The sequence below is a fragment of the Gymnodraco acuticeps genome, unplaced genomic scaffold, assembly GCF_902827175.1.
Source record: "Gymnodraco acuticeps unplaced genomic scaffold, fGymAcu1.1, whole genome shotgun sequence".
Taxonomy (NCBI): domain Eukaryota; kingdom Metazoa; phylum Chordata; class Actinopteri; order Perciformes; family Bathydraconidae; genus Gymnodraco; species Gymnodraco acuticeps.
The window spans coordinates 2433830-2450811 of record NW_022990346.1 but is presented as its reverse complement, the minus strand read 5'-3'; the positions used below and the strand labels follow the sequence as shown (position 1 = coordinate 2450811).

General features: G+C 43.7%; 1 protein-coding gene across 3 annotated transcripts in view; it reads left to right on the top strand.

Moving 5' to 3' along the window:
• celsr2 (cadherin, EGF LAG seven-pass G-type receptor 2) overlaps positions 1–16982 on the top strand; it is a 76995-nt gene that overhangs the window by 37368 nt on the left and 22645 nt on the right. For all 3 annotated transcript variants that reach the window (XM_034223788.1, XM_034223790.1, XM_034223789.1), the window contains exons 3-6: positions 2752–2974; positions 11031–11146; positions 11248–11336; positions 16776–16933. In XM_034223788.1, the coding sequence (XP_034079679.1) occupies positions 2752–2974; positions 11031–11146; positions 11248–11336; positions 16776–16933 (586 nt within the window). The remainder of the gene's footprint in view (positions 1–2751; positions 2975–11030; positions 11147–11247; positions 11337–16775; positions 16934–16982) is intronic.

The window sequence follows — 16982 nt, the reverse complement described above, 5'->3', positions numbered from 1 at the left end:
TGCATTCACTAGCTACAAACGTTATGTATCAGAGTACATAATATCGTGTCGGACAGACTTCTTTTGTGGATAAATCTTGGAAGTGGGAAGCCTTACTTGAAATTGCATGTTCTCTTTGTGGCTATTGCAATGTCAATGCTAAAACAATAAATTGTGCAGCCCTGGTTATTAAGTGAAGGTAAATATGATATGTCATTTGCAATAGCTTTTAATTCTGTTATTGCATTGCGTGGTTGCAAAGTAGTGTTTGTCCCATGTTTACACAATGCCAGTAAATGTTCAATCAGTACTTTATCTACAGATTGTCAAAGTGCTGAAGTGTCTCTTACTGAAAACAGGATTCCTGAGTTATTTGCCACCTTAATGATTGATACTGGCAGCGTTCAGTGTGTGGACTTATATAGGTGTGTAAATAGAGCGCAGGAGACGTGTTTGAATTATTGATCAGGATACTCTGTAGGTAACTCTGAGCCGGTCCCCTGCCCCGCTGGGCCGCTCACCTGGCAACGTAAAGCTGTTGTGGAGGAGACGTCCCACAGGGATGAGCTGAACATGGAAAAGCATTTGTCAGGAATCAGTGAGGCTGTACACATATGTACCAAAATGTGCTGTTAGATATGTGTTTTCCAAGTGTCAATGTGACTGAGCCAGCCAAGCAGCTCTAATAAATACAGCTCCGTGTTTGACCATTGTGACTGCCTAAAGAAACTATTATTTTATTGCCTACTGTGAGTTGCTGAATTAATAGCGAGGCAGACAGCACTACCAGAAAAGGCTTTACTTTCCAGCCGGCTGGCCAGCAGTGGCTGTTTGTCATCAAGTCACTTTGGAGAAGGGTAGACTTACAAAGTTGTCAATATAACGTGTTACTGTCTTACAGATCTGTGGTTAATACAAAGCATTTAACAAACGTTTGCAATGTGAGGTAGTGGACATACAAATTAAATAAACCCCATGAATACAACTTTGAAGGTCTTCTAGCTTAACAATGAGGCCTCATTGCTGAAGTTATAAATGTTAGTAAATCTTTAACAAAGGTTTTGCCTTGAAGCTCTGCAGCTTTCCTCCAGGAGGTCAAAAGTTCACTGGAGGAGTTTCTCCCTTATTATAAACAAATATGTAATCAGGAGAAACAAGTTGGCAGAATGTGGTTCCACAACCTGGCAACCCAAATGTGTTTATTTTCATTTAGTTATTACAAAACTTTAAAGCATTTATTTGTTGTTCCTTAATACTAAGCAATGATTTTAAATCTTTTTATTTTAAGTGAAAGCTGAACGTTTAGTCGCTGTGTTCTGAATGACCGTTCGTGGTCGTAGTCCAAAATGATCTCTGCTCATCAAAATGATTCAACATGTCATTATCATCTTGCATCTCTTCTTTTTACTTTGCCTGAATAGCGCACCCCAGCCAGAGTGAAAACACAAACTTGCTTTCAGAGGACTGTGAATAGAGTGATTAATAGTGAGAGAGTAAATAAAGGGCCTGTGTATCAGGGCAAGATGTGTGTGTGTGTGTGTGTGTGTGTGTGTGTGTGTGTGTGTGTGTGTGTGTGTGTGTGTGTGTGTGTGTGTGTGTGTGTGTGTGTGTGTGTGTGTGTGTGTGTGTGTGTGTGTGTGTGTGTGTGTGTGTGTGTGTGTGTATGTATGTGTGTGTGTGTTTCAGCGTTACAGTGGTGCACAGCGGAAGTCTTCCACTCTGCTGACTGAGAGGCTTTGACACAAATTCCAGCTCATGCATGGGAGCGTACAGTCCCGCCTGAGCAACTGCTGCAGCCTCGCATCCAGAGGATCGGGACAAACGGCACATGTGAGCCGGGCGATGGCCGACAGAGTCTCAGTCAGAGGACAGAGTCTCAGTCAGAGGACACGGTCTCAGTGTCTCTGCACTAAACGTCCCCTCACTCTCTCCACTGTTTGCTTTGTTGTCCTGGTGTGACAGACCATCGGGATTTCAGTGATGAAGTGCTGCAACTAACGCTTTTGTTTTGTTATTGATTAATCTGATTATATTTCTTGGTTAATCATTCTTTACTTTATAAAGAACATGGTCTTCAAATGAGTTGTCCCAAACCCCAACATATTCAGTAATCAAAGAAGATAAAGAACATCAGAAAAAATCTTTCTGCCTTTATATTAACAGGATATGAGGGGAAAGTGTTTGAACCCATCAATGGCTCAGGGCAATATGACTACATTTATTACATTTTATCTGATTTTTTAAAGTCTGATTATAAGCATATGGTTTTGTATTTTAGCTTCAAAATATATTTTATGTGATTTGCTGTCGGATAGGACGCTACTTCTTAATTCTGTTTTTTATTTCTAAAAAAATAAATCATTAAATAATCAGCATTCCTTGTAAAACGCTCTAATTCCGTTTGATGTCTTCAGAGTCTGAATGCATAAATACTTCTAACTCTTTTAGACATCGTGGTGTCTCCCTAAATATGAATGCAGCAAAAAACTGCACAGAGGATGGAGAAACATTCTAAACTTCAGACAGTCGAAGAGAAAACTGTTCATACTTCTTGAGTCAGCTTTCTGTTTGGTTAGCAATGTCATTATTATTTCCATCCACTCCTGTATGTTTTAAACAGTGAAGCTGTTTATTTCAGGCACATATGGAACAGCTGCAGGCACAGAAAGGAAACGGCAGTGAGGATCCCCTGAGGTGGAAGCCACAGGGATGTCTGAGGTGATGCTGCCTGCCATAAACAATATTAATCCTCATTTCTCTCTCCGTCTCCAGGAGATCGCTGCAAGCTGTCGTCCCGCTCTGGCCGCTGCGCCCCGGGAGTCTGCAAGAACGGCGGCTCCTGCGTCAACCTGCTGGTCGGCGGGTTTAAGTGCGAGTGTCCGTCGAGCGGCTACGAGAAGCCCTACTGCGAGATGACCACACGCAACTTCCCCCCGCACTCCTTCCTGACATTCAAGGGCCTCCGCCAGCGCTTCCACTTCACCCTCTCTCTCACGTAAGCCCCTCCGCCTCCCTACCACCAGCTACCAGAGATGGCAAAAGTACACGCATCCTTTTCTCAAGTAGAAGTACAGATACTCGTGTTTAAAAATACTCTGGTAAAAGTAGAAGTACTGACTAAACGTCTTTACTCAAGTAAAAGTAAAGAAGGATGGGCTTCGAATTGTACTTAAGTAAAAAGTACCCATAACTACCAGCTGTTTTATAGCGTAACTGACCTCCCTTTAACAATAATTCCATTGTTAGCTAATGAATGTTTCAATGCTGAACAACGGCAAACAATGACAAAGTTCTCATTGGTCCTTTCTTCTTTGGGGAAGGAAATGATGGATACACGGATCGTGTTAAAATCAATAGGCACGCAATGACTCTAAATAATAATGATCACGCCACCAAACACAGATTAAAACTATAGTAACGAGCCTGTTTTGAAAAAGTAAGAAGTAGAAAGCACAGGTATTTGTGTTCAAAATATAAGAAGTAAAAGTAAAAAGTCGTCAGAAAAATAAGTAGTGGAGTAAAGTACTGATACCAGAAAAATGTACTTAAGTACAATAACGAAGTATTTGTACTCCACTACTTCCCACCTCTGCCAGCTCCTGCTCACCTGGATCACCTTAGCTGCTCCATCGCCTTTCAGTCATCTGTTATTCACTCCACCCCCACACCCTGCTTCTGCATGCACACTCTCCAGCTACCCCCTACACTGAAGTGTGCTCCCCCCACCTCACATTTATGTAACCATAATGGTGTTTAATAGCACTAATGGACTCGCTGAACAATAGCCATTTACCGAGAGCCACTTTGGTGTCAGAATATAGTTCCTGTGCTATTAATACAGAACCACATTAGAGGTGTGCACACGGAGCTGGGAGGTAAAAGTAGGGGCTGTGTAAGGATGTTGATTCTGCAGCCAAGAGTGAGTCTGATCTTGTTACAGTCAGTGTCTTCGGTCACTTTGAGCTGTGAGTCAGCAGCTGGCTTATTTCAGGACAGTCTCCCTCATCAAGGTGACGCCAGGCAGAGGCCGTCTTTAGATGAGTCTGCAGTCTAGGGCTGTCGTCGACTGAAAACATTCTTAGTCAATTAACACTCAAACTATTTTGTTGACTAATTGATTAGGTCATTTAACCATCAGATCTGTAGAACAGTTTCTCAACAAAGAGTCATGCAAAAGCATCTCTTTAAATCGTGTGTTTAACCAGAGATGTGTTTGGAAGTGCCTTTGAAATACAGGTTACATTCAGGAAGGGATCATATTTAAAAAACAAAAGACTTAAGACAATCACTATAGAAGTTTAAGCTGCCCCATTGTAGCACTATGTATTTACAGTATTTCACAGTTTTAAAGTCAGATTTGGGTTTGTTTTTGTGTCCTTTCACAGATTTGTCTCAGAGGTGGTAACAAGTTGTACAACAACATACGACGACCTACATCTACAGGATAGGAAAACTTTGCCTCATTTGCCTGTCTCAAGATATTTTAGAAAAGGAAAACAATATCAGACTGAAAAAATGATCTCCTTTTAGACTATGTTCGGGACTTTTCCCTGAAGGGATTAATGACGAAGAGATGTCTTTGCTAACGCTGGCACTTTCTCTGAGAGCTGGAGGTGATATCTCATGGCACAATTAGCATTTAGTAAAAACTGCAAAGATCTAAGCCCAAGGTTTGTTGTTTTTCCTACACTGCACAAAAAGAAAAACCTGCAAATTCTTCATGTAAAATGTATTAGGTTAGTTTTAAAAGTAGATAGTTTTACTTTTAACGCGGTTTCAGTCATTTCTTTCCACCTAATGGCAGTGTCGATTTACATACCTATATGATTGTGAATGTATTTTCCCAAAGATGAGCAACTTTCCGAATGAGTTATTCGGATGCAGGTGAAGCAGTTGAGGAAATTAAAGCTTTTGTTGGTTGAAATTGAAGCTTTTGTTGGTTGAACATTTGATGGGGGTTTGTAGAGGGGGAGGTGCTAAGACGAGCAGATGAGCTGTGAAAACTGAGCACATGCATAATCAGCGGGACCTCCTCCCGGCATGAATTGTAATTATGAAATGTAATCAAAGATATAAGCCGTCCTTTCTGTTTGATTTCTGTCACAACAAGGCACAACACGTATCACCTCTGGGATGGCATCACAGGGAATGTGTCCTGCCGTTTAGCTCTTCTCATTGTGTTCCTCGTCACCTTAGACATGCTTGGCGGGGGTTGGCACTCACAATGGCTGCTGGTGGAAATAATATCCCCCTTGTGAGCTTTATGGTTTCGGCCCTTCTTTAAGCAAGGTTCAAATGACAGTGTTATTTGATGGAGAACTGCTCAAACCAGTTTTGAAAGTGGTCTACATTTCACTGGAAGGTCACAGAATCTGTGTAAAAAGTGCCGAGCCTGAGGTAGGAGAGGTCAATAAGTATCTCTGTCACCTGAGCCCGCACTGATCGGGTTCTCGCTGAAAGAGCTTCTGTTATGATGAACGGCTCAGGATGTGAATCTTGTTCTCTCACAGTGACGGCTAATTGTAGGTCTCATTCTATAACAGCTTCGTGCTGATGAGCTCTCGATTAAGGCTGAGGTTTCACAAATAAAGGTGCTTACTATTTTGGGATGAGCCCAAATAACATTCCTAGAATTTAACGTTGAAATATCTCCAATATTCTCTGTGTCTGAACTCATGTTTAGGTCTTGGGCCAACTCATTCAAGAGGTACAGCCATGTTAGACCAAAAGCAGCTTAAAGAGGCCATACTGCAGCCCAGCAAGATTATGATGATAATACAAACATGTTGATATTTAGCAATTATTTGAGATGTATCTTAGCATGATAACATGTGAAAATTAACACTAAACATTATGTAGATCATAGGCTGATCAAAATGATTTTTTTAAGAATTTGGCAATAAAACAAAGTAAACCCTATTGGTTTCTATCCAAATATAGCTTGGCATTGACCAAAAAAAACTGTACCAAATCATCTTGGCAATCCCTACAATATTTGACCTTTAATTAAAACTCAAATGTCCCTCTCATGGTGACGCTAGATGGAAACACAAGTCAGGAAAACCCATCCTTCAGGGAACATTAATATCTGTAGAGAATTTAATATTCTCTATTCTTCTCCGGAGTTGCTCAAGGTGTGAGGCACCGGGCGGGTGTGGGGATACTCACAAGTCCCCGGTTAGGTGCTTCGTTGTTGGAGTTTACCCCAGTGGACGAGAGGGTCGCCTCCCTACGCCTGCGGGTTATGGGGGGGAAAACTCTGACTGTTGTGTGTGCTTATGCACCCAACAGCAGTTCAGAGTATACGGCCTTCTTGGAGACCCTGGAAAGAGTCCTGTATGGGGCTCCTGAAGGGGACTCTTTAATCTTGCTGGGAGTCTTCAACGCACATGTGGGCAATGATGGAGACACTTGGAGGGGCGTGATTGGGAGGAACGGCCCCCCTGATCTGAACCGGAGTGGTGGTTTGTTACTGGACTTCTGTGCTAGTCATGGATTGGCCATAACAAACACCATGTTCGAACATAAGGATGCTCATAAGTGTACGTGGTACCAGAGCACCCTAGGCAGAAGGTCCATGATCGATTTCGTTATCGTATCATCGGACCTGAGGCCGTATGTTTTGGACACTCGGGTAAAGAGAGGGGCGGAGTTGTCAACTGATCACCATCTGGTGGTGAGTTGGGTCGAGTGGCGGGGGAAGCCTCTGGATAGACCTGGTAAGCCCAAACGTGTAGTTCGGGTGAACTGGGAACGTCTGGAGGAGGCCCAAGTTCAGGAGGCCTTCAACTCACACCTCCGGCGGAGCTTTTCGGGCATTCCTGTGGAGGTTGGGGACATTGAACCAGAGTGGTCGGTGTTCAAAGCCTCTATTGCCGAAGCCGCGGCGGGGAGCTGTGGGCTCAAGGTCCTAGGTGCCTCAAGGGGCGGTAACCCTCGAACCTCCTGGTGGACACCGGTGGTCAGGGAAGCCGTCCGACTGAAGAAGGAGGCCTTCAGGGATTTGTTATCCCGGGGGACTCCCGAGGCAGTTGCAAGGTACCGACAGGCCCGAAGGGCAGCAGCCTCATCCGTGGCCGAGGCAAAGCAGCGGGTGTGGGAGAAGTTCGGAGAAGACATGGAGAAGGACTTTCGGGCGGCACCAAAGTTGTTCTGGAAAACTGTCCGACACCTCAGGAGGGGGAAGCAGGGAACCATCCAAGCTGTGTACAGTAAGGATGGGACGTTTTTGACCTTAACTGATGGAGTGTTAGGGCGTTGGAAGGAACACTTTGAGGAACTCCTGAACCCGACAACTCCGCCCTCTATGTTAGAGGCAGAGCTGGAGTATGACGGGGGATCAACACCAATCTCCCGGGGGGAGGTCACTGAGGTCGTCAAACAACTCCACAGTGGCAAAGCCCCGGGGGTGGATGAGATCCGCCCGGAAATGCTGAAGGCTCTGGGTGTTGAGGGACTGTCATGGTTGACACGTCTCATCAACGTTGCGTGGAAGTCGGAAACAGTACCGAAGGAGTGGCAGACCGGGGTGGTGGTTCCCCTTTTTAAAAAGGGGGATCAGAGGGTGTGTGCCAATTACAGAGGCATCACACTACTCAGCCTCCCCGGGAAAGTTTACTCTAAGGTACTCGAAAGGAGGGTCAGGCCGATTGTCGAACCTCAGATTGAGGAGGAACAATGCGGATTCCGTCCTGGTCGTGGAACGACGGATCAGCTTTTTACTCTCGCAAGGATCCTGGAGGGGGCCTGGGAGTACGCTTATCCGGTCTACATGTGTTTTGTAGACTTGGAGAAGGCGTATGACCGAGTTCCCAGGGAGTTACTGTGGGAGGTGCTGCGGGAGTATGGGGTGAGGGGGTCTCTACTCAGGGCCATCCAATTTCTGTACTCCCAAAGCGAGAGCTGTGTCCGGGTCCTCGGCAGTAAGTCGGACCCATTTCCGGTGAGGGTTGGCCTCCGCCAGGGCTGCGCTTTGTCACCAATCCTGTTTGTAATATACATGGATCGGATTTCGAGGCGTAGTCATGGGGGAGGGGGTCTGCAGTTCGGTGGACTAAGGATTGCACCACTGCTTTTTGCAGATGATGTGGTTCTAATGGCTTCATCGGTCTGCGACCTTCAGCACTCACTGGATCGGTTCGCAACCGAGTGTGAAGCGGCTGGGATGAGGATCAGCACCTCCAAATCTGAGGCCATGGTTCTCAGCAGGAAACCGATGGACTGTCCACTCCAAGTAGGGAATGAGTCCTTACCCCAAGTGAAGGAGTTCAAGTATCTCGGGGTCTTGTTCTCGAGTGAGGGAACAATGGAGCGTGAGATGGGCCGGAGAATCGGAGCAGCGGGAGCGGTACTGCAGTCGCTTTACCGCACCGTTGTGACGAAAAGGGAGCTGAGCCAGAAGGCAAAGCTCTCTGTCTTCCGGGCCATTTTCGTTCCTACCCTCACCTATGGTCATGAAGGATGGGTCATGACCGAAAGAACGAGATCGCGGATACAAGCGGCCGAGATGGGTTTTCTCCGCAGGGTGGCTGGTGTCTCCCTTAGGGATAAGGTGAGAAGTTCGGTCATCAGGGAGGGACTCGGAGTTGAGCCGCTCCTCCTTCGCGTCGAAAGGAGCCAGTTGAGGTGGTTCGGGCACCTAGTTAGGATGCCACCTGGGCGCCTCCCTAGGGAGGTGTTCCAGGCACGTCCAGCTGGGAAGAGACCAAGGGGTAGACCTAGGACCAGGTGGAGGGATTATATCTCTTCGCTGGCCTGGGAGCGCCTTGGGATCCCCCAGTCAGAGCTGGTTGATGTCGCCAGGGAAAAGAAAGTTTGGGGCTCTCTGCTGGAACTGCTACCCCCGCGACCCGACCACGGATAAGCGGGAGAAGATGGATGGATGGAATTTAATATCCATTGAATGGATTAGATATATCAGTCCAGAGCAAATTGGTGAATTGACCTACTGACACTGCCATCCCCAGAACTCAAATATTCTTAAAACTTTTTAAGCCAACAAGGCTCCTCCTTCATTTCCTATCTGTTTGCAACAATTATGTCATCTAGCGCAGATTTCTGTATCTTGATTCAGGTTATAAAATCAATAGGGGGGCTATTTCTTTCCTCCCCACTGCACACATCCTGTGAATTGCAGCATGTTAGCATTGCGTGACACAGTTCTATACATAAGGGCAGACTGGTTGTTATTTTTACTGATGGCTGCCTAATGTGACACGCAGTGATGCCAGATGAGTCAGTATTTAGCTCCGGATGATTACCTTCATAGTCCAAAGGGCTCCGGGGGGCAATGCGGAGGAGCCTTTTAAATCGATCCGTCAAAGGCTGCCAGCCTTGTGAAGAGTAATAGACTAGACCCTGATTCTAGCTGGCGTTCTGTTTTCTTTACTGGATATGTAGACGCCATCTGACTGCTCTATATCTGCTGTTATTATCAGCTGGAGACTCACCATCCTCTTTCCTCCGAGGTCATGATCATGGCTTTTATCAGTAAGCAGGTCAGTGGTGCCGTGCCCCCTGGCTCCTCTCCAGCTGAAGAATATTGCACAAATGTACAGTTTACCCTCAAACCCTGAAGTCTTAAAGAGTGGGGGTGGGCGGCTGCTCATGTTGTCTGAGAGTATGTATAGATATGTGGATATATGAATGTCATATTTCTTTAAAAAACAGCTTGTCTGGGGTTTAAACACAGAAGAAAGGAACACTATCTTTGTGGGTTTTCAGTGTTTCATGGTAAGTCTGAGATTGATCTTTTTAAAATAATAAGTCACTATTAATTTTGAAGTAAATGAAGCTGCTTGTACAGTAAATGACGAGTAAACACAGATGCCAGTAAGCCACACATGCCTCTCAGTTGGCAGATGTGCACAGGACATTCATTGTTACGTCCCCTGTGGGATCTTAATGTATAAAGCCGGTAGTTAGTGCCGGATGTTTTTCTTGTTATAACACACTTTTACACATCCCAGTGACCCATTTCCACAGAATCAGATTTACGACTACAGCTGACAGGTAAAGCGTGATATTTTTAAACATGTGCTCCACCACATACTGTGATCCCACATCAAGAGTGAGGCACTGTGGGCTATCAGGTCCCCGAGTTTGAACCACGTGGGCGCAGATATATTGAAATGTGCATTAATGTGCAAGGATCATGCATCATGGCGGCCCGGGGCGATCTAGTTTCCCCATCAAGATGCAAACAGAAATCTGAAACTAAGGTTATATTTACAGCAGCTGTCTGTGTTCTCCTCGAGAAAATATATTTTGAATCTGTCGATGTCGTCACTCCGAACTGCCTTCTCAAGCGCTTCTTCTTTGCTTCCCCCATTCTGCTTCTTTGACATTGCCCTAGTTTTCTGTCTCTGTGTGGCAGTGTGTCAGTTGATGTGGTATCTATTCATGGCACGCAGATTCGACATTCCTTCACTGTGTCTGCGTTTTCCTCTGACTCGGCCTTGTGTTTATGATTAACCTCATTATCTGTTCAGTGATCTTTGTCAGGCCACTGCATTGTTAAATCTTGAGCTCATCTTCAGGATAGTCAGCTACACGTCACACTGCATTACTGTAGCACTCCGGTGTGAAGGCTGAGCAAGGTGAAAGAGAGGGAATAGTATGGATGGTTTTTAAATGGGTCAAAGGAAACCATTGCCCTCTTTCTTTTCTCTGTTACGTAGAGCATGGCTGACACAAACGCTGTCTTACAGAACATGTCTGTGTTTGTCATTTGTACATTATTTTTAAAGGCTTTTGTTACACGACATTTTTCTTAATTTCAACACATATAATGAAAAGACCAACATGAACAATGTGACTTCTACCTGTCTGTGTCACTCAATCCAATACGTTCCAATTTAAGACATACTTTTAATAAACAGACAATTGTTACTAAGATAAATAAATTGTTTAGTTTTGGTCTTTCAATTAGACAAATAAAAAACGCAACACCAGCCTTAAGCTTTAATTCCTTGGTTTAAATAAATGAAACGTTATGAGATTTGGTAGTAAAACATTTAATAAAATGTAATTGTTGTCTGCTTTTTTTTCAGGTTTGCTACTAAAGAGCCAAACGGTTTGTTACTGTACAACGGACGCTTCAATGAGAAACACGACTTCCTGGCCATGGAAATCATCAATGAGCAGATACAGCTCACCTTCTCCGCAGGTAGAACAGTTATAGTTATCTTCAGGATTGACTGCAAACATATTTAGTCAGTTTCAAAATATCTTTGTCCCGAGTCATTCACTTCTTTCATTGTTTCACAGGTGAGACCAAAACGACAGTTTCCCCGTTCATCCTCGGAGGAGTCAGCGACGGCCAGTGGCACGTGGTGGAGGTCCACTACTACAACAAGGTATGGCATCTGTCGTACTCTTCTTCTCAATGTAGACAAATAACAACTAGTGTGAAGGTTGTAAACTGGCGATGCATTATCCAAACACTTGTGTTTGAAATGTTGAGAAAGACCCATTGATTATTTTACTGTACCGGGGTTCCCACGGATCCTTAAAAGTCTTAAAAGGCATTGTATTCATTAATCCTAAAAATAAGCTTTATTGGTATTAAAACTTCTTAAATTAATGTTTAAAAAATGTTAAGACATGAGGGCAGGTCATTTTTAGCTTTTGGGGTATTGTATGGTGAGATGCTCAGAGCAGATTTACTGTCTCATCGTTAACTATGACATGCGGAAATATAATTTAAAGAAAAATGGTACAAGCAAGAATCTGTGGCCTGAGGCTGAAGGAACTTTGCCGTTTAGACACGAGTCTGTTATAAATCTTCTCACTCTCTTTAAGAAAGCCATAAAGTATATTTAGCAATATGTCGTACTAGTGACTGTGGTGAATCCTCACTGTATTCTTAGGAGGTGTTTTTCTCATTTCGTTATTATAAATAATACACAGTTGCTGACATACCTTTGGTTAAGTCTGTCTACTGCTACGCCCCTCATCAGGTGAGGCAGTAAAATACCAGACATAGTTCCTGTAAATATTCAGGGGGAATCACAGGTCTGATCTGTAGACACACACATGTCAATTTATTGCACTGCAGACTGACATGCTGTCTCTATAAAAAGCTTTATCTTCAGGACATCCATAGAGGACAGTCTTTAGTGGGTGAAGTTAGTTGTGTACATTTGCTGTTCACCTCTTTAGCGCTGCTCAGACTAAAGACTCGCTGCTGATGATCTGGAAGAGAGCCAACGTGAGACACTGATGGAGGGTGAGACTAAAGATGTGAGGGGGGGGGGGTGAATACATGAAAACAAGAGAGTGGGAAGGCATCGTTTCTCCAGACATGCTCAAATATGTTTTGACTAATACCAATTCTCCGTAAGAACACCACAACAACTCAATCTGTGGAGGAATGTATGGAGCTGTTGTCTCTGCTCTCTCAGTACTTTCCCAGCCAGGACCGACACACAGGATGTCACATTTTAGTCTATTGAGGAAGTCACTTTGCATCATAAAGATGTTGCCAGGCAACACCCCCGCTGCTCACATTTTCTATTCAATGTCTATGATAACACGGCCGTGTCAATTTTAGCCAGAAGAAGTGATGAAGGGGAAAATCTTGTCGACTTTTGGATGAAAACTAGCTGCTTCTGTGCCAAGGAGACATTATAGTCCCATTAATCACTTTGTACAAAACTATCACATGAAATGAGTCTCTGGCTCTTTTGTTGTCTCACTGACCTGTTAGTTTTACATCTGTAAGTGTGCTGAATGTTTGAAGAGGACTCGATTCTAGTAATGTCAAATTTGCATGTACAGGACAAGAGAAACATGTTTTCATCTAGACTACTTGTTTGATAAAAAAAAATCAGCTTACCCCTTCTAGTTGATAAGTTAACTATTTGTTTGTTAGCGGTCTTACTCAAGTTAAATGTATTAAGTGAAATTGTTATTTCATGAGCACATTTGTTGAGGTCAGCATTATATATTTCTATCTTACTGGATAAGGGCTTTGGTGGCATATAAATGAATGCATGAAGTTAACTTTTATTATTTATGATTTATTAAAAGCATAACTTATCTTACAAACTCACAGAAACATTTCAACAATAATTCATGATATAACTTTCAATAGATCAAGAATGATGCATTACATTCTACAATATGTTATATATTATATTATATCATATACGTTTATCTGTATAGTAAAGTTTAACCAATGGACAATTTCCCATTCATTATTGAATACATAGCATATTTTAGCACTTAATATTCCAGAAGAGTCTGTGGTCTGAACTAATCCCCCTCGCTGCACATCCTGTGGGCCGCTGAGGTAGAAACATGGCTCCTCCCACAGCGGCCCACTCTGACCCGTCCCTGTCCGCAGGTGGTGGGGCAGGGTGAGGCAGGGAGGGGGCATTTTAGATTGAAATGTGGCTTTCAGGATGGTGGGGGGCTGTGGAGAATGGCAATGACCGCTGCCTTTGTATTGGGCAGTGAATGATGCGGCCCCGGGGAAGGTGCCCCTCTCGCTCTGTTCTCTAGCGAGGAGCAGCAGAGGAGCGAAAGGAGGGTAAAGAAAAGCCCAGAGAAGTATTGACTCGGGCTTTGAGCGGAGACGCTGCGCTTCAGGGCCGACCCCTCTTGTTGCTATGGTTTTTCTAGTCAATCTTAGATCCCATATTTGTGTTGCTTGCTGCCATGATCTTCCAGCATAACCCCTGCCATCCTCTGTGACAGGGAACTCATATTCCCATAAGACCCTGTAGTGGCGAGCGAGAGCAGTGTTTAATGTGGTGTTGAGCAAATATGTGCGCTCCAATCAGCGCTGACAGGCCGGGGTTTTGTGTGGCGGAGAGACGTCCTGACAGACGGTCATTATTGGAGAGTCAACAGCCGTGACTGATGACAGCAGAGGTCAGAGAAAGGAGCGCCCACTCTGGAGCGCTGGCTGCCTCACAGCTTTCACAGCAAAGGGAAAACCGTGGAAAAGAGCATGTCGGATGATTTCACCTTTGGCAATTCACACCGCATGTTTGCTTGTTTCATCATCAACAAATTTGTAACAAATTGGCGTCAAGGAGCATCAACTGAAAAGTCAAAGCCACCTTCAGCTTCTGTCTCCGTCTACTTAACATTTCAGTGTTGAACAACAAGTCTCACAGTCAAGAATATAAGCGCTGGGACTTCCTGTGGGAACCTCGCTTCACAACAGGGCCTGTTGTACGTGAAAGAAAACTTGATAAATGTTTCTAATATATCTCTGTACAGACTGGGCCGCCAATTAAGCGTCTCTGAAAATGTTAATCTTCTTAGGTGACGCAACAGCTTTCAAGTAAGTCTTTGAAATTATTTACAAAAGTCTGGAGTTTTATTAATCTACTTGGCTTCAGGGTTCAGAGGATTGCTAGCCTTTTCATGGCCACAAAATAAAGATATTGATAAAACTATAAACATGTCCGTAGGTATTAGCCTTAGTCTGAACTCTGGGAGGTGTTTAAGTAACTTATATTCAGCCACAACCCATATTTTTTTGTTTTGCATAAACATTTAGACCTTTTATTTATACATCTCAAAATATATATAATTTTGTCCCGGCATTTATGATCTCCGAAGAATGGATCCTACTGACTCGTGACCTTTTGACCAGTTCTCACTTATCCAGTTAAATGTCTCAAGGTTATTTGATATAATGGCACAAATTGACAGTCATTAATCTCAAATGTGGAATCAACTTTACTTTTGTGATCTCTGAGTTTTATATTAATGCCACCACAAAAACTTGACATTTAGTTTTTGTGTGAAATGTCTACACAACTTTTGGATGGATTACCATGCATTTTTGAACATGCATTCATGTTGCCCTCAGAAGAAATGTGTTAATCCTTTAAGTTTAGTTGCTAAACTAAAGCCCATTGGCCTCAGATGTACTTGTATTTAGTGCCTATTGCCAAATGTTAATATGCTAAGCTAAGATGATGAACGGTCCTCATACAGCGCATTTAGCATGGCTGCGGGCTCCCTGTCTTTTTCACTAGTTTGCTTGTTTTACTTTTTGATTACAGTATTCGTTAAATACATTTCATGTTTGTTGTCCCTGGTGGGCGATAAAGTTGTATTCTTCCCTCTATTCCACATCACACATATTTTAGAATAAATACATACAGTGAGTGAGGTGGAATGTTGTTATAACAGATGGTGTAGTGCTATTATTGCTCTCTCATCACTAACACTCTTCACACTGTGATCACAAGACACTAAGTGAGTGCAGGATGGAGGAGACTGCAGCCTCTCAGTTAGAGTCACATTATGAGAGACTCGTGGAGATTTAATCAAAACTAAAGATAAATTCACATGAGTGAAATGTAATTGCAGGCTGAACTGAGGAACAGCTGGATAGAGCTGCTATAGATGTTTCTCCAGCCAATGAAATCTACTGTATATATCTGGATTTAGGTGTTGTTTTAATTAGCTTTTAAATTAAAAGACCAGACAGCAAATGTCAGGAAATTACATTCCCAGAGGCTCATGCAAACAGAGGCGAGGACTATTCTAGTTTAACTTCATGTAGAAGGCCAGACAGGAAAAACAGACGCTTCATGTGTGTGTTTTTGTTGCATTAGCACTGAGCCAACTCTTCCTATCATCTCTGCACATGAGACGGGCTAATTCCTCCCAAATCCTGTCTGACCAGCTGACGGCCCAGCGTCCGCCTGCAGGCCGCTCTCAGCGACACCAGCCTGAACCTACACTTAGGGATAACATGAGCTCTACGTGACCTCAGAGAAACCGGCCGTTTTGAAAAGAGTCACAACCTTTTATTGACGGGATCATAATTCTTTCCCCCGCAGACCCCTCCCCCTTTTGTTGCTCGCCGCATTGATTTCTTAGACAATGAAGAAGATCCTTTGTCGACAGGGATGATGTCCTGCAGAGAGTAGGCTCATCTCCCCTCTCTCTCTCTCTCTGTGTGTGTGTGTGTGTGTGTGTGAGTGTGTGTGTGTGTGTGTGTGTGTGTGTGTGTGTGTGTGTGTGTGTGTGTTGTGTGTGTGTGTGTGTGTGGTGTGTGGTGTGTGTGTGGTGTGTGTGTGTGTGTGTGTGTGTGTGTGTGTGTGTGTGTGTGTGTGTGTGTGTGTGTTGTGTGTGTGTGTGTGTGTGTGTGTGTGTGTGTGGTGTGTGTGGTGTGTGTGTGTGTGTGCGCCTATTTGCCTTTTGGCTCTAGCTGCTATGATATGAATTATTGAAATACTGAACACCAGCTAGCTAATGCTGAACGGAGATTGAACTCAGTGTGATGCAAAAATGGCCTTTATTTGTTTTTTGTTTCTTAGTTTCAAAGCTCCAGTTTTTAATCTGGCTCATAAAGCTTCGAGCAGCCTACCACTGGTTGATATTCCCCAGAAGTTTTTGCACTGCTTTATGGATTAACCCTGTATTCAATGGAGCAAATCAATGAGATATTTTCTTAACAATTTGATTCCTATTTATAAATGCTAGGTGACCAAAATACTTCAGCGTCTTAAAAATAGCAGCAAGGCATTTTCTTCAGTGTTTTATGATCTTTACACGACAAACCAGCTAATTCTCAAATGAATATGAAACTATAGGACGATAATAACTCTTCTCTTCTGTCCATATAAATCAAGCTTTGTTTATAGTTACATTGCATACTGATGGAAACTTCTTAAAATAAACCTGTGACATAATTCTGGGATGAATTATCTCAGAAAAAAATAAAAAAGAGTTTCCTTTGTTTTGATCAAAGCCTGCCCAAACATAAGGAAGGCGCTTCGTAATGAATCTTGATATTCATGAGTGTTTCTCTTGCTTCACAGCCGATCATGAACCAGGTGGGCCTTCCACAGGGCCCCTCGGACCAAAAGGTCGTCGTGGTGACGGTTGACAACTGTGACGCCTCCGTGGCTCTCCGGTTCGGTCACATGATCGGAAACTACACCTGCTCCGCTCAGGGCAGCCAATCAGGATCCAAGAAGTGAGTCCACAGGAATTCAAAAGGATTATAAGTTATTTCATTACAACGT